At 40.4% G+C, this 18567-nt stretch overlaps 1 protein-coding gene across 4 annotated transcripts in view; it reads right to left on the bottom strand.

Moving 5' to 3' along the window:
- Positions 1 to 22: 22 nt before the first annotated feature.
- The window catches only part of acot11a (acyl-CoA thioesterase 11a), an 80674-nt gene continuing 62129 nt past the window's right edge, over positions 23 to 18567 (bottom strand). For 3 of the 4 annotated variants that reach the window (XM_072573750.1, XM_072573752.1, XM_072573751.1), the window contains 8 exons: positions 17740 to 17884; positions 15836 to 15891; positions 13621 to 13687; positions 12639 to 12722; positions 12417 to 12550; positions 10244 to 10375; positions 6873 to 6999; positions 23 to 1062 (listed from right to left, as the gene is read on the bottom strand). In XM_072573750.1, coding sequence (XP_072429851.1) covers positions 916 to 1062; positions 6873 to 6999; positions 10244 to 10375; positions 12417 to 12550; positions 12639 to 12722; positions 13621 to 13687; positions 15836 to 15891; positions 17740 to 17884 — 892 coding nt within the window. In that variant the 3' untranslated portion in view covers positions 23 to 915. The remainder of the gene's footprint in view (positions 1063 to 6872; positions 7000 to 10243; positions 10376 to 12416; positions 12551 to 12638; positions 12723 to 13620; positions 13688 to 15835; positions 15892 to 17739; positions 17885 to 18567) is intronic. The other variant, XM_072573753.1, reaches the window with a different exon arrangement.

The raw sequence follows: 18567 nt of genomic DNA, 5'->3' as shown, positions 1-18567 counted from the left end.
AACATCAACAATCAAGGTTCAGTGTTTTTATTTAGGGTTTCAAATGACAGAACCAATTTACAGGAAATCTGGTTCCCACAGTCCCCATGGAAATTCCCTGTGGTAATCAACACAATCCGTTTACTGTCAGTAACCCTGACTCTCCTATAGGATTAAATTAACTTTTTGATCTGTGATTCAGTGCTAAGTTGTAGCACTAACATTCCAGTTCCAGTTATAAGGATAATTGATTATAACTTAACGATAAAATACCTTTTTGAATCCACACTCCCAACTCGAGACTAAAATAAGTCAAATTTAACTTTACAGAAAACACACTTGTCATAAATTTGTTGGCAGATTGTAAAGAATAGGGAAAAAAATCTCACTGTACATATCCAAAAAAAACATATCTGGTGAGCTCAATGATCAGTAACATGATCATCAATTAAAAACATCATTGTCTTTTATCAACGACAGTTGTTCTAAATTCCTCATTGATTCATCTTTAAAGTTCATTCTTCTGAAAATCATAAAAGATAACAAATTAAATCTGGTAATCTGTAATAAATTGCTGTATGCAAGAGGCAGTTATTATTCTGTACATAAACTTTACTCAAATTTACAAATTATTGCAGTGATCCCTTCTCTAATCAGATAATAGTAGTTTCCAAGAACCAGATGTGTTATTGCATAATTGTACTTCATTTGTGTTCAACCTCAATTATCCAACAACAGTGCTATTAGTACAAGAATATACAAAAGTTATGCACTATGACAACCCAAAGAACTTAACATTAGAATTTGAATTCCAGTTGGTCAAAACTGAACCGATATCTCATTTATCCCACAACCTAGCTCCTCTTGCATGAATTCCCTGGAATACTGGGATGCAGACTGGGCAGGAACAGGTACCCTGCCCACATTGCTTAAATATTACAAAACTACTTTGTCCATATCCTTATTTTGTTCAAGAAACTTATTACAAGCCTCAAAGACTTTACAGAGATCAGCAGAGAGTCCAGTAATATCACGGGTGATATACGGGAGAACACCAGGGGTGGCCTGAATGTAGTACGTAATCTGAAAAAAAGACAAATATCCTCATTAATCTCAGACACTGACAGCAGATATATTCTGTGCTACAACCTATCTCTTTCATTCATACCAAAATAAGGACACTTTTCAAATCTAGATGTTCATGAATTCCCCCAATGGCTGTACAGGAAATTGCATATGTTAGTTTGCCCTGAAACTACACTGAAAAAAAGGGGGTGTCTCAGGTTTATTTTTGGTCTGCTCTGTAGTAGCTAATTCCAGTGTAGAGATGGGCAAGTACCAGAAGCTAAGGAACCATAAGCCCTTAAAGGGAGGATAAATATGTACAGAAAGAAAACACATTTGCTGAGGTGCTATATTTAAACCTTAATTGTTTGGTTATCTTGCATTTTCTTTCTATTGGGTAGGCTGAGAGGAAGATAGGAGTGAATAGAGTCAAAGAGAAATACCAGTTCCATCAAACACCTGATCATAACTTTCAGTAACATTCAAACTAGTTTTAATAGAGTGAATCAAACCATCATGGAGGCAAACACATAAGGAAGTCTGACATTCTTTGATTCACAAGCATAGCAAGTGAGTGCACAGGGGTAAGAGGTTGAAATCTGTCCCATGATATAAATGCTTTCATGTACAGAATTTGTGTTTAATATTAGTACATCTCCTGTAACAACTTGTATTTCCATAACTGCTTTTATTTTGGAACATTTCCAGATGTTTCAGGGATGTAAGGAAATAGGCCAAATGATGCGTACAGTGTATTTTAGGGAAGAAGCCCTGTGCCATATATATTGTATTATTGAGTTGAAGTTGTGTTCTTTTCCAGCCAGAAAGATCAATAAATCCAGTCCAGAGGTCAAGTGCTAATCAGGGTGATAATCAGAACGCACCATAGCTCCAGTGTTTTCATTTCCCAAATGATAGTTTTGTGCACGCCAAATGTCTTCTTAGATATTATATAAAGTAATTTATTTTACACATAGTTAGCCTGTGCTAAGTGTGATTTCGGAATTGAGAAGCCACATAACAGGAATGACATGAAGACACAGTGGTATTATCACTGGACTGTTAACTCACAGACACAGGTAATATTCTGGGACCTGGGTTCAAATCCCATGACTGATGAATCCAATAAAAACCTGGAATTAAGAGTCTCATGATGACCATAAAACCATTGTCAATTGTCAGAAAAACCCATCTGTTTCACTAATGTCATTTAGGGAAAGAAGCTGCCAGCCTTACCTGGTCTGACCTGCATGTGACTCCAGAACCACAGTAATGTGGTTGACTCTTAACTGCGTTCTAAGCAATTAGGGATGAGTAACAAAACTGACTTGGCCAGTGATGCACTCAACCCATGAATGAATTTAAAAAACGTGGTCAGGACTGAAGATGGGGAGGGATGGGGAATGGTGACATGGTTGGGAGTGTGACATGGAAGTGCTGAGCAAAAGCCTGGAGGTTACCATTGACAAGAAACTGAGCTGGAATAGCTGTATAAATACTGTGACTACAAAAGCAAGCCAGAGACGAGGAAACCTGCAGCAAATAACTCATCTCCTGTCTACCCAAAGCATATCCATCATCTATATGGCACAAGTGATGGAATACTCCCTATTTAACTGCATCCACCAATGCTCATGAAGCTTGATTTCATACAGGACAAAGCAGCCTGCTTGATTGGCAACACATCCACAAAAATTCAGCCGCAATAATGTGTACCACCTATAAGATGCATTGCAGAGAGTCATCAGGACTTCGTAGCCAGCACCTTACAAACCCTGACTGCTACCATCTGGAAGGATAAGGGTGACAGATACATAGGAACCCCAATATCTTCAAATTTCCCTCCAAGCCACTCATCATCAGACTTGGAAATATATTGCCATTTCTTCAGTATCACTGGGTCAAAATCCTGGAATTCCCTCCTGAATGGCACTGTGGGTGTACCAATGGCAAATGGACTGCAACGGTTCAAGAAGGCAACTCACCAGCATCACCCTCTCAACTAGTGATGGGCAAGCAATGCTGGCCAGCCAGTGACGTTCACATCTCGGAGTCATAGAGATGTACTGCATGGAAATAGACCCTTCAGCCCCATTCGTCCACGCCGACCAGCTATCCCAACCCAATCTAGTCCCACCTGCCAGCACCCGGCCCATATCCCTCCAAACCCTTCCTATTCATATTCCTTTTTAAGATGCCTTTTAAATGTTGCAATCATACTAGCCTCCACCACTTCCTCTGGCAGCTCATTTCAGACACGTACCACCCTCTGCGTGAAACATTTGCCTCTCAGGTCTCTTTTATATATTTCTCCTCTCACCCTAAAACTATGCCCTCTAGTTCTGGAGTCACCCAGCCCAGGGAAGAGACTTTATCTATTTATCCTATCTATGCCCTTCATGATTTTATAAACCCCTGGGTCACCCCTCAGCCTCCAATGCTCCAGAGAAAACAGCCCCAGCCTATTTAACCTCTGACTACAGCTCAAATCCTCCAACCCTGGCAACATCCTTGTCAATGTCTTCTGAACCCTTTCAAGTTTCACAATATCGGAAGGAGACCAGATTTGCATGCAATATTTCAACAGTGGCCTAACCAATGTCTTGTACAGGTGCAACATGACCTCCCAACTCCTGTACTCAATACTCTGACCAATAAATGAAAGCATACCAAACGCCTACTGCGCTATCCTATTTACCTGCGACTCCACTTTCAAGGAGCTATGAACCTGCACTCCAAGGCCTTTTTGTTCAGCAACACTCCCTAGGACCTTACCATTAACTGTATAAGTCCTGCTAAGAATAGCTTTCCCAAAATGCAGCATCTCAACATTTATCTGAATTAAACTCCATCTGCCACTCCTCACCCCATTGGCTCATCTGATCAAGAGCCTGTTGTAATCTGAGGTAACCTTCTTTGCTGTCCACTACACCTCCAATTCTGGTGTCATCTGCAAACTTACTAACTATACCTCTTATGCTCACATCCAAATCATTTATATAAATGACGAAAGGTAGTGGAACCAGCACCGATCCTTGTGGCACACCACTGATGACAGGTCTTCAGTCTGAAAAACAACCGTCCACCACCAGCCTCTGTCTTCTACCTTTCAGCCAGTTCTGTATCCAAGTGGCTAGTTCTCCCTGTATTCCATGAGATCTAACCTTGTTAACCAGTCTCCCATGTTGAACCTTGTCGAACGCCTTACTGAAGTCCATATAGATCACATCTACCACTCTGCCCTCATCAATCCTCTTTGTTACTTCCTCAAAAAACTCAATCAAGTTTGTGAGACATGATTTCCCACGCACAAAACCATGTTGACTATCCCGAATCAGTCCTTGCCTTTAAAAATACACATACATCCCGTCCCTCAGGATTCCCTCCAACAACTTGTCCACCATCGACATCAGGTTGGTCTATAGTTCCCTGGCTAGTCCTTACCACCCTTCTTAAACAGTGGCACCACGTTAGCCAACCTCCAATCTTCTGGCACCTCACCTGTGACTATCGATGATACAAATATCTCAGCAAGGGCGCCAGCAAACACTTCCCTTGCTTCCCACAGAGTTCTAGGGTACACCTGATCAGGTCCTGGGGATTTATCCATTTTTATGTGTTTCAAGACATGCAGCACTTCCTTCTCTGTAATATGGACATTTTTCAAGATGCCACCATCTACTTCCCTACATTCTATACCTGCCATATCCTTTTCCACAGTAAACACTGATATAAAATACTCAATTAGTATCCCCTCCTTCCCCCCTCCCCATCTCCTGCAGTTCCACACAAAGGCCACCTTGCTGATCTTTGAGGAGCCCTATTCTCTCCCTAGTTACCCTATTGTCCTTAATATATTTGTAAAAACACTTTGGATTCTCTTTAATTCTACTTGCCTAGGCTATCTCATGTCCCCTTTTTGCCCTTCTGATTTCCCTCTTAAGTATAGTCCTACTGCCCTTGTACTCTTCTTCGGATTCATTTTATCTATCTTGTCTATACCTGACATATGCTTCCTTCTTTTTCTTAACCAAACCCTCAATCTCTTTAGTCATCCAGCATTCCTTACATATACCAGTCTTTCCTTTCACTCTATCAGTGATACCCTGTATACTGTCTCTGGTCTCTTGTTATCTCATTTCTGAAGGCTTCCCATTATCCAGCTGTCCCAAATCAGCTTTTGAAAGTTCTTGCCTTATACCGTCAAAATTAGCCTTCTTCCGAGTTAGAACTTCAACTTTCAGATCTGGTCTATTCTTTTCCATTACTATTTTAAATCCAATAGAATATGAATAATTTAAAAGAAAAGATAGGCTGCCACCAATTCACCTTCACTTCCAATGTCCCTTATCCTTTCTATAATGCCTCAGCTCCATATCTTCCCCTTTAGAAGACTAGAACAATGTGGGAATTTAAAGAACTGTGACTCCATAGTATCTCTTTCCTGAGAAGTGTTTGTGTAAATCTTAACATTTCAAATGTCACAAAGAATGAGCTGCACATGACCTATTGAATCACATTTCATTTCCTTTGCTCGACACCAATTCTTGTCCTGCATCTCTGCCCTAACTAGTGTCCTCTCCATCATCTTGTTTCCATGAACTTCTTGGCCCCTTGTTCTCTTCCCTTTCCTAGACTCCTGATTGCCTTCTCCCAATTCCTCTACTTTGTCCTCTTCTTTTCTTCCATTTTGAGGGGGAACACCAGTTGTGTTTAGTGCTGGGGAAACAATAAAAGTATAAGGAGGTCATACGGATTGACAGCAGAACTGGGACTATGAACAATGGTCTGCACACTGGCAGAACAAGTTGTTGCCAAGGAGACCAAATGCAATATGCCAGGCCTGAAAGGAGGGAAGTTGGATGTTGTAGCAGGACCAAATGGGGACTTGGAGAGTCAGTAAACAAATGGGTTGAAAATTCCAGCTTGGTAAATCATTCAATATTAACTTGTAGACGTAAAAAAGGATGGCTTGTTTATTACAAGGAATATGGAATATAAAAATATATATAAATATTGCAGCATTTATCTACATCATTTAGAATACTGTGTTCAATTTCAGGTATTCCAAATGAGGACGAATGTTTTGAAGAAAATTGAGCCACAATTCAACATTACAGTACCTGCAATGATGAAATTGTGCACTGCTGCCAAGCAGGCCCCAGGCCCTGGTGCAAACAAATTTATAGCAGTACTATATGACAGTGATTAGCAACAGGATTTTAGTCACGAACCCAAACACACTGGTTAATCCATTCTCCAAATGAGCAACTAACAATGCAGATTGCAATCAATCCAGTCACCTACCTGATCTACGTGTCTTTTCTGTTTGCAAGCCTGAAGCCATGGAACTACTGGGAAAACTTTCAAATTTTAATTTGTTAAAGTTTAACTCTGAAACGCAAGCAATTGCCAGTTTTGCATCAGTGAATGGCATTTTCAGTCCTGTCTTCACAAAGTTATGCAGACTCAGCAGTATAATTTAATGGTGTTAGTCCCACTGTGCTGTTAAGAAGGTATGACTCCTAAATGAGCACCTGTATAATAACAAGACATTTTCTGCAGCACTATCACTGCACAGACCTGGTACCATTTCAGATCCTGCATATGATAATGCAGTCTAGCACTTCCCACTACCTCCTTTTGGAGAACTTAACTGTTCTTAATCAGTTTGCTTTTAGATTCAGAAAGCGAGCCAAACAGACTGCATAAATTAAAGGATATCTTACTCTTCACCCACCGTCAGACTCCATTTAACAATAATTTCTTTACCGAAAGAAAAATATTTATTCAGGTCAATATGACTTAATAATAAAGACAAATCTTACCCTGGTGCGAGTGTCTTCTTCTTCCGAAAGTGTAAAGCCTGCACACAACACCTCACTTCGGACAAGGCCCTCAGTTGGTGGGGCTGCAGGGAGACTGACTGAACGGAGGGCTATCAGATATGGATCACTAGAAAAATAAAGTTCATAACAACTGACTGACTGCTTCAGATTATTGTTTAATACAGGGGTATTCCATTATAGTGCAAATGACAAAATGAGATATTTCACTTAACTGTTTTATCTTTTACAGCCTACAGATAAGTAATATGAGTTAGCAACACAAGAATAACAGTTCTAACACCATACCCTAGGTTTCCTGCTCAGCTTTAAAGCCAGTGCATCATTTAGAGGAACCTACGCTCACCACAAGCTGTGCCCTGGTCCCAGGTTCTATCCTGAGGGTCACTTGCATTTTTGGGGCATTAGTTGACATGGACAAGTTGGATTGAAGGGTCTGTTTCCATTCTGTATGGCTCTATGCAGCTCCCACCAGGGAGTCTCCCTGGAAGGCTGCGACATGCTTTGCTGACCTGTTGCAAAACTGTTTGGTAGGTGGTCATTTTACAAGTTTATTTTTTTAAAAAAATTTTATAGTTCAACACCTCAACCTAAATATCAGAATATTTAGACAATAGATTAGGTATTTGTTGCAACAATTGGAATTCTGAAACTAATTACAGCAGCTAACAAAATACAAGCTTTTGTTAAAGGTGCAGGATGACCTGATCATGGAAAAGTATAGAACGTTCTGAACAGAGGAAAATCTGCCAACGTTACTATTCTCCCCATCCTGAAAAAACAGGTAGTCAACATTAGGTCAGAAAAAGCTGCATTTCTGCGGTGTGAGCAATCTGGGTGTAAACAGAGGGAGAATATAGAGGCTCACTTTACAGTTTTGGAAAATCAAATGGTTAGTTCTGAACACTGATAAGATTTCAACAACTGTGGGTGGATAAAAGCGACAAGGGAGATTGACATAGAAGGCTGTCTACAAGGATAAAAACCAGAACCTGATATCAACTGGCTGTAAAAATTGATGATAAAGGTTAATAAAAGAAATAGGAATAAATCTATTAACTGGATGAGAGATGCTATGTGCAGCTAGCTGAGACATATAGGGGACTGGAAATGATCCCTGTGACAGAACAAGTACATGCAAGGCCTTTGTAATATCAGATTGCTGGATATCCTCAACTCACTGTGGAAAACTACTTGAGTTTTTGGACTGCAGCATCCCTAACAGATATATCTTTAGGGGTTGTGGGGGGTAGCCGTCAGAACAGGGTGCAAGTGATATCAGCAGCAGCAGCCCACAGCCTTAATGTGGAGCCATGCAAAGCAGTCCTTTCACCTCCCAGCTTCAAGTAATTAGTTCTCAAAACATATAGAGTCATAGAGATGTACAGCATGGAAACAGACCCTTCGGTCCAACCCGTCCATGCCGACCAGATATCCCAACCCAATCTAGTCCCACCTGCCAGCACCCGGCCCATATCCCTCCAAACCCTTCCTATTCATATACCCATCCAAATGCCTCTTAAATGTTGCAATTGTACCAGCCTCCACCACATCCTCTGGCAAATCATTCCATACACGTACCACCCTCTGCGTGAAAAAGTTGCCCTTTAGGTCTCTTTTATATCTTTCCCCTCTCACCCTAAACCTATGCTCTCGAGTTCTGGACTCCCCGACCCCAGGGAAAAGACTTTGTCTATTTATCCTATCCATGCCCCTCATAATTTTGTAAACCTCTAGAAGGTCACCCTCAGCCTCCGAAGCTCCAGGGAAAACAGCCCCAGCCTGTTCAGTCTCTCCCTGTAGCTCAAATCCTCCAACCCTGGCAACATCCTTGTAAATCTTTTCTGAACCTTTTCAAGTTTCACAACATCTTTCCGATAGGAAGAAGACCAGAACTACACGCAATATTCCAACAGTGGCCTAACCAGTGTCCTGTACAGCCGCAACATGACCTCCCAACTCCTGTACTCAATACTCTGACCAATAAAGGAAAGCATACCAAACGCCTTCTTCACTATCCTAACTACCTGCAACTCCACTTTCAAGGAGCTATGAATCTGCACTCCAAGGTCTCTTTGTTCAGCAACACTCCCTTGGACCTTACCATTAAGTGTATAAGTCCTGCTAAGATTTGCTTTCTCAAAATGTAGCACCTCACATTTATCTGAATTAAACTCCATCTGACAGTTCTCGGCCTATTGGCCCATCTGGTCAAGATCCTGTTGTAATCTGAGGTAACCTCTTCTTTGTCCACTACCAATTTTGGTTTCATCTGCAAACTTACTAACTGTACCTCTTATGCTTGCATCCAAATCATTTATGTAAATGACAAAAAGTAGAGGGCCCAGCACCGATCCTTGTGGCATTCCACTGGTCACAGGCCTCCAGTCTGAAAAACAACCCTCCACCACCACCCTCTGTCTTCTACCTTTGAGCCAGTTCTGTATCCAAATGGTTAGTTCTCCCTGTATTCCATGAGATCTTACCTTGCTAATCAGTCTCCAATGGGAAACTTGTCGAACGCCTTACTGAAGTCCTTATAGATCACATCTACTGCTCTGCCCTCATCAATCTTCTTTGTTACTTCATCAAAAAACTCAATCAAGTTTGTGAAACATGATTTCCCACGCACAAAGCCATGATGACTATCCCAAATCAGTCCTTGATGGTGGTGAGGTTCAGTGCCACCTAGATTTCGTAAAGGTCTGGGTGGCTTAGCAAGCACATTGCAATGGAAGCATCCATTGTGATAACATAGCATACAGCATTTGGGTATAACAGCCTAGACTTTGTAAAGAGAGATGAAAGCATGGCACTCATTATTCACTATGTTGATTGCTGCTTACTCAGGCTTCATAGCTTTCAAATAGAAACCTTCCGTCATCATTGGTTTCTGAACCAAGTTACCCCCTCCATGGGATCCCTGTGAGCAGGGCAAGGGACAACAAGATTCCTCATTCAGACTGAAGCATCCTCACAAAGCCATGCAAGTTTTAAATTAAGAACCATAACCTAGAAATTATAAATTAGGTTAAATCATATAGAGAAAGATTTGATGAAAATTGGGAAAGAAACATGGGGTTAAGATAGGGAGCAAGATAAAAGAGGCACAATAAAACTAAGCTACTGATGACTCACTAAACACATCTAGAGCTGATGCCTTGAGCTGTAAGGGAATTTATAATGACCTGACATGATATGTGGTAATTTCTGCCAAAAAGCCTCTCTGGACCTGAAAATTTAAATATAAACACTTGGCTTTTCACTTCTACAAAATTATTATTGGGAGATTTTTTTCAATTTTTTTTTTAAAAGCTTTCTCAGTTTATTTGAAAAAAAAGAAGTGAAATTACCCATCAGCACAAGGCACTCTACGAGAAGCCAGTAAAACGAAGTCTTGAAATGTACTTTCTTTGTTAACTGATGGGGCGATCACATGATAGATGACATCATCCTCATCCACCTTTTGTATCAACTCAAATTTCCTTGGGAGGAATCATAAACTGATTAGAAGTCATAAGAGTTTATGTGCTTTTCTGCATGCAAAGAGTATACTTTAAATACTCATTTTGAAACCACAATAGAAATCAAACTTGTGCAACAACCAACAGTCACAATTTTAAATAAAACATCTAATCCCATGATTTCTTACCTTACATTCTTACCATTTAGAAACCCCACTTAGCTAAAAGGTCCTCCCCCCAAGGGATATTCTTATTTGCTTTACAGAATCTTCCAGCACAGGAAGAGGCCATTCAGTTCATCAAGTTTATACCTGCTCTCTGAAACAACTATCAGCTTTGCCTCATTCTCCTGCCCTTTTTCTGTTCCCGATAAATCACTTCCCCTTTGAAAACTGGTACAGATTCTGCTTATTCTGGTCCGAACATTAGTGAAAATTATTACTCCCAACCTCTCTTTCTCCTTTTGGTTGTGATGTTAATGACTCAACTCCTTATGGAAGTAGATATTTCCGTTAGCTTTCTATATGAAAGACCATGAAGGAAAATATAAATTCACTCTTCAACATCTGGCATACTCCAAGAGTGGAGATGGTAACAGTTTGGAATTGTGTTTTCTGTTAATTTCCCTTTTCCCTCATGAAGGCTTCTTGCTAGACTATGGTTCCCCTGTAGTATCTTTACTAAATGACAGTAGGAGCTGCCAATGTGTTTCACTGTTTCCATCTCATTCTCACCAGCTGTCTGCACATCTTTAACAGAAATGGCTGGATAGTGACCACAACTGTGAAAAAAACACTTTGAACCTCTCCTCCCGAGAGTGCGTACTGAAGTATTAACATAGTCAATGCAGCAGAGAACAGCTATCTTAGTAGAACTGGATCATATCAGAAATCTTCCTGATTTTCAGCAGGGTACCCACTGCCTTGGTCAGTTCAGCTCTCACAGCAGCATTTTGCACTGTGCACAACCAGTTGCTGATTCAATTTTCGTCAATCAGACAAAAGTCACTCTATATCTAGCAGAGTCCACAGGCACTACCCTAGGAGGAGTTGGGTCACAACTGGTTTCCGAGTGGTTATTCTCAGGATTAAACAATGACCTTTGCAGACCGGAGCTCCCAGTACTCCAGCTGCTTGGTTCACATGCAAACTTTGCTAGGTCCTGAGCATTATGTTTATTGCCCATCCTTAGTTGATTTGTGAAGATGGCAGTGTACTGCCTTGTTGAACCACTCCATGTAGTGAAGATGCTTTCAATGTGCCGAAGGAAGAATCCTATGGTTTCAACCCACCAATATAAATGAAGGGATGAAGATATATGAGGAAATTAGGATGGTTGTGTGACTTAGTAAATAACTCTAAGTCATTAGTGTTCCAATACATCTCCCACCCTTGTGCTTCTAGGAGGTGGAAGTCACAGTTTTGGGAAGAAAGTTTTGGTGAGTTGCTGCTGTGCTTACTGTAGATAGTATACACTGCAGCCACTCTGTGTTGTTGGTGGAGGGGATTTTAAGGCTAGTGAATGAGATGTAGTCCAGTTGGATGGTATTGAGCATCTTCAACATTGATGCAGTTCCATCCATCCAGGTAAGAGAAAGGCTTTGCACTACATTCATATCTGTATCCTGCAGGTAGTGGCAATGTTTTGGGGAATCAGAATGTGAGTCACTCATTGCAGAAAATCTAGACTCTCACTTGCTCTTGCAGCTACAGCATGTATATGGCTGGCCCAACTGAGTTTCTAAACAATAATGACCATCTCCCCACTCTAAAGTTGCTGATGCTCGAGGACTTAGTTGAATCTCAAGGAGAGTTAGTTCAATCATCAGGTTCTGTAAAGCTGTGATCATGTGCTGTTTGGTAGTTGATGACCAATTGATGTATCACTCTGCTCTCTCAATAAGAAGAGAAATTAGATCAGATTTAATTGATTCCATCATAGGAGAGAGAAAAAAAATCCTCTGTACTGCCTGGTACACTGAGTTGTATCAATATTTCCCTCTCCATTATCCTTTCTTTCACAGTCATTGATGGCCATTCTTAGTTTATACTACTCTTCTTACTGGTAGTGGGTGTCCCATTCATGTCGACGGCTCATATCAGACAGGAGCATGAAAACTTGCTTGATGTTTACAGAAACAGACATTTCTACTTTAAAGGACAGAAACTGACCTTCCTCCAGAGTGAACAGTTTGGCCTAGAAAAAGGAAATTGACATCATTTTCCAAACAGTTGGCCAAGCTGGAATTCCTTAAACTCTTTATGTTGCTGTTAGTTTAACTTGCCTTGTTCTGTGTGCAGTTCAGAACCCAGTTTTGTTTTGCAGCCAACATTTTCAGTGCAGAAATGTTATTGTAGCTGAGGTAAACCTGAAACAGAAAAAAAAGCAAACCAGTCACTCCAAGCATCAGTTGATTAAACCAGTGTGTAGCATTGATGTATTGATACTAGATTTCAGGCTTGACACCTGATTAATGCAGAATTTGCTGATCCTTGCCAGAACAATTGAATGCTGTAACTGGCTTCAGCACTCCTGAGATATCAGCAGGAGATCATAAACAAAATCAATCAGATCTACCACTCCTGACCACTATCCATGACTCTTCATTAGAAATATGGCAATGACAAGATGGGACATCACACTTTAACATCCTTTCTGGGTTGTGCAACACATTATTGGAAGGTTGTTAGCCCCCTTCAGATAAGAAGGGGAGAAAATGTAAAGGGAAGACAAGCACGGAGTGGACACGCTATGCTAATGAGGTTTAAAAATACTGGAGAGCAATGTACAACATGAGGCTTGACTGACTTCTGTTGACATGGGCAGCACAACATCGTGTGAGAGCCCAGTGTTTAGAGGTCGGGGATAACGGAGGGTACAACCGGGCTAATAATGAGGAAGATGTGGAAATTTTAACCTGCCTGTCAAACCACACCACCACACAAGGTTTAAGCTTCATCTAGGATATGTAAAAATATGGCAGCCAGAACTGACTGAAATCCTCCTCATTAAAAATATATTCCATAGATGACTAAACTTAAACTGCTTTTTGTGAATATGCAAACCTGATCACTAATACAAAGATCAGTTAAGTAAATTGGTGTTTGCCCAAAACGTTGAGCAGCAAAATAAGGACGAGCATGCTAAGATCACACCTCGTATATACAGGCAAAGAGGTAAAGCAACAGACAAAAAGACAACCGACTTGTTTACAAAAATAAAAGGTTCACACTTAATAATTTATCTGTATCAGAAAGGGAGGTTACCTGATTGCTAGGGTCCCACGGCACAGATAGTGGAACTTCAGTTTGCTTACGTGAAATTATGTATTTTCTGAAAGGAAACAACAGGATTTTAAATTTCTGTAAAAAGGTCTGCAAGACGGTGCATTTCTCCAGCTCAAACTCCTAATCATCTGGAGGAATTGGTAGGTTTTTCCACGTGACTTTTACCTAATACTCCAAGATTCTTATTAGATTTTAGCTGGTACATTAGGATCCCAGGCCCACTCAAAGCAAGTGGATTTGTTCCCAAACGTTAAATGTTGGACTAGGCTCGTGGTAACGCTCTTGCCTCTGTGTCAGAAAGTCAGAGATTTAAACCTACCTCCAGTGACACAGACATATTAACCAAGGCTGAAGATGGCACCTCATTTTAACTCAGGCAGATGTAAAACAATCACTTTTCGAAGCATAGAAGCTTCCTCTCCATCCTGCCCAAAAAGTGATTATTTAGTTTTACCTGATTGCTTTTTGTGGAATTTTATTGTGAAAATTTACCATTGTTCTTTCCAGTATTACAAGACCAATTGTGATTCAAAAGTTGGCTGTGAAACACTCAGTACATCCAGACGCAATGGAAGATGCTACAAGAATACAAGTTTTCTCTTCGCCCAAGTGTGGAATGGAAGATTGTATTGAAAAACCCAACACCACGGCTAATCATCACAGACTGACACTGAATCCAACAACAGACTTTTAGATTACACACTCAAGGCCGTGATGCCATGAAAGCGTACCAGCCCCCACTGATTGGTGTGTGCCATCAAAACTCAAACATTCAGGAAAAATAAGTATACTCAACTGAGATCCTGCTAAAATGCCAAACCTCAATTCAAAGGATCATGCAAGGAAATCTAATGTCAGAACAACCATGCTACATGTCAACAATTTTGGATTAATTTGCTGTAAACAGGACTTGGCCAGATGGCAAATTACACCTCTATCACTGAAGGTACAAGAATCTGCAATTAACTTAACAATATTTCTGTATTAACACACATTTATTGCAATCACACAAAAGATGGGAGGGGGACTTCTGGAATTACTGATATTTCCAGCAGCTTCAGGTTTTAGAATATTGCAATTAACATGAGCAAAGTTTCCTCACTTTCACAGAACAATGCATAATGTAGTCCAAGAGGCAGCATATTTACATAGCTACAAGTGCTCAGTTTACTGGATAATGCCAAGTGGAAGTGGAACTCCAAATGGGATCTCAAGCTGAAATGTTGGGGTCACGAGTTCCAAGGCAGCAATGTTAACATCTGCACTCCCATTCTAAAAGACAGGACTTCCACCTTGTCCTGCTCTCTCAGATCTCACTGAGGGATTGTGACAATTTTCAAGCTTCAAAACATAGTTACAGTGAGAAAGAAATTTGGGAATCACCAATTTTACAGCCTCAAATTGCATAAAGCAGAAACAAATTGTTTTTATTTAGCAGTTTGGATATAGGAAAACATTCCAATGTGTGTTATAAATTCAATGTACACATTAGGCTGTCAGGCCTTGAGCTGCATCAATGGGAATCCCTATGCATTCTGTTTATCATAGGATATTTATGGTACAGCTTCCCTGACCTGTACAAAATGAAATCTGAGAGCATGTTAGCAGAGGGTTAGGGTGAGAGTTTGGAGGATTAGGGGATTTAGGGTGTAGGGTTAGCTTAGACCATAAGGTCGTAAGACCATAAGACACAGGAGCAGAAATTAGGCCATTCAGTCCATCGAGTCTGCTCCACCATTCAATGGTTGCTAAGTTTCTCAATCCCATTCCCCCACTTCCACCCCGTAACCCTTGATAGTCAAGAACTTCTCTATCTCAGTCTTAAATATACAGAATGGCCTGGCCTCCACAGCCTTCTGTGCAATGAATTCCATAGATTCACCACTCTCTGACTGAAGAAGTTTCTCTTTATCTCCATTGTAAAAGGTCTTCCCTTTACTCTAAATTTATTTGGGTCACAGGCAACATTGGTTCTGTGTTCTAACAAGATATATAATGGCCCTTTCCAGTTGACTGGCAACAAATACTTTATGCACCCAATAGATTTTTCTGGAGGTTCATAAAGCAAATCACCACGTCAAGTTATCTTACATTGCAATGCTGAAATAATGTGTGAGAATTGCTATAATGTTCTTCATTGCAGTTCTAAAAAACATTCAATCACCAAAGGGTTGGGGTATTTGGGTTTACTAACCTGTCAAGCCTTATTTTCTTCCGTGCACTTGCTTCGCGGTATCTTCTTTCTCCATCCTATTGAAGGAAACATAGTCGGTGTTATAAAACCAATCACCTCCCAGGTGAATGCCCTTATATTGATTTTAGCCTTTTGCACATCTTGTGCTTCACCATGGCCCCTCACCCCAGATGGTTGTCATGCCTTTAGTTACATAGATCTGGAATTCTGACTCAAAATACCTCCAACTCTTCTCTCCCTTTCCTTCATTAAACTGGTCCTTAGAAGCCAATGCTTTACCAGGAATTTCAACACCTTTCACAACATCTCCTTTGGCTCGCATCTAATTTTTGATTCTGCCCAGAGAGACATTCTTCTACATGTGCTGGAGATTGTGACATTTATAGATATTTTAAAGTGATTTATTTTTAAGCTTGGATGTATGAGTTTTGAATTAGCGACATGCAGGTTTTTGTGTGTCTGAGATTTAATGTCTAACCTGCAAATATTTCTGCAGCCATGGATGATACTTTTGAAACAGTTTGAGGGAGTTAGCTTTCACAACTACTGAGTTTTGTGCACATCAGGAGGGCTTATGACTGAACAAAGTAAACAATTATGCATCAAAGGTTTCTGTGAGAAAAGTCTGGAATCTCTTTTTAAAAAAGATTGAAGGAGACATCCATAACTTGAAAATAAAAGTTCTTTTTAGTTTCAGTTTTGAGAGGAGTTCTGCAGGAGTCCTTAGATGAAGATGGATGTATAAAGTAGAACTCCCAAGGGAGAAGACAGTAAAAATAGATTATCTTGGAGAAAGGGATTTAATTATAGCACCAGACCAGAAGTGTTTGGATAAAATTCTCAAGAACTTGTTTGAAGCTGAGACGGTTTAAACTCTGATGTATGACAGCTCCAGGAAAAGGTTATCTGATTTTCCAGAGTTGAAGTCAGAATTTATATATTTAGATAAGGCAAAAAGAGATTGTCATTTTCTGCTGTACTGTGTAAAGTTGACTTTGGGTACTGTCAGGGAATTTTTCTTTTACAGTTAATGAGAATAAATGTTACCTTGCGTTTAAAAATATTTTAAGTTTGTGTTATAAGTAACTGGACTAGTTTATTCTATGTTATCTTAATTTATTTAGTTTCATTATTTTTTGTTTATTGTTAACTTTATATCAGCAACATTACATTTGTATGCTTCATCTTTTAAAAACAACAAAACATGATGCTATCCTTACAAATATTGTATGGAGTCAGTTAGCAGGGTGATTGGTATGCAATGCAGAATGATGTCAGCAGTATGAGTTCAATTCCCACATTGGCCAAGGTGACCACAAAGGTCCTGCCTTCTCAACCGGAGGTGTGGTGGCCCTCCAATTAAACGCACCACCAGTCATAGAATCATATAGAATGGAAATGGAGTCTTAGTCCAACCCATCTGCGCCGACCAGACATCCCAATCTGACCTAGTATCATTTACCAGCATTAAAAAGCCATGTCAGTTTTCAAAACAGCCACTTTTACTGACACTAGCTTTATTTGAAATGGAATATAAATTTTCATACTGCTTTGATGGTATTTGAATTCACATCTTTGATATTATTAGTCTAGGAACATTACTGCTACATTATCATACCATGCAGTAAATCAGTACTGACCAGATACTAATGACTGGACACTAATGACAGGACTTCTCCAGCTGAGGCATAATTTTTACCATAATTAAACACATACCCAGTCAGCTCTATTTGCCTCTGCCTGATGTTATATTCAGTTGTCTCTCAGGAAAATGCTTGGCTTAGTTTTGAAGGCAGAGTTAGAAAGATTCATATCCTATTCTACATGCATAACAGTTAGCAAATTGGGTACAGCTTCCATTCTCAAGTGAGATCATGCATAAGCATAGGATATACAGGACTCACCCCTGGTTCTGGCTTAATGCGGGGCAACGTGCTGAGCTCCCCATCTTTATTGAGCATAACAAAGGTCAGAAAGGCACTGTTAATGTGTGTCTTCCGTTCCCAATCTTCCTGATGGTAAGCTTCTGCACAGACACCAACTTCAAAGCTAAAAAAAAGTGTTTTAGAAAATATATTTAGAAAAGAGGAACTTTACTGAGTTTATTATAAATTTAAAATATAGAAACACACATGCTTACACTTACAAATAATGATGACCACTCAGCATCATAGAGATGTACAGCATGGAAACAGACCCTTCGGTCCAACTCGTCCATGCTGACCAGATATCCCAACGCAATCTAGTCCCACCTGCCAGCACCTGGCCCATATCCCTCCAAACCCTTCCTATTCATATACCCATCCAAATGCCTCTTAAATGATGCAATTGTACTAGCCTCCATCACTTCCTCTGGCAGCTCATTCCATACACATACCACCCTCTGCGTGAAAACGTTGCTCCTCACCCTAAACCTATGCCCTCTAGCTCTGGACTCCCCGACTTTGCCTATTTTTCCTATCCATGCCCCTCATAATTTTGTAAACCTCTATAAGGTCACCCCATCAGCCTCTGATGCTCCAGGGAAAACAGCCCCAGCCTATTCAGCCTCCCCCGGCAGCTCAATTCTCCAACCCTGGCAACATGCTTGTAATCTTTTCTGAACCCTTTCAAGTTTCACAACATCTTTCCAATAGGAAGGAGACCAGAACTGCATGCAATATTCCAACAGTGGCCTAACCAATTCACTGTATAGCCATAACATGACCTCCTAACTCCTGTACTCAATACTC

Source organism: Chiloscyllium punctatum, chromosome 7, assembly GCF_047496795.1.
Source record: "Chiloscyllium punctatum isolate Juve2018m chromosome 7, sChiPun1.3, whole genome shotgun sequence".
In the NCBI taxonomy this organism is placed as follows: Eukaryota; Metazoa; Chordata; class Chondrichthyes; order Orectolobiformes; family Hemiscylliidae; genus Chiloscyllium; species Chiloscyllium punctatum.
The sequence above is the reverse complement of the archived record's forward strand: the minus strand, read 5'-3'. Positions and strand labels throughout refer to the sequence as shown.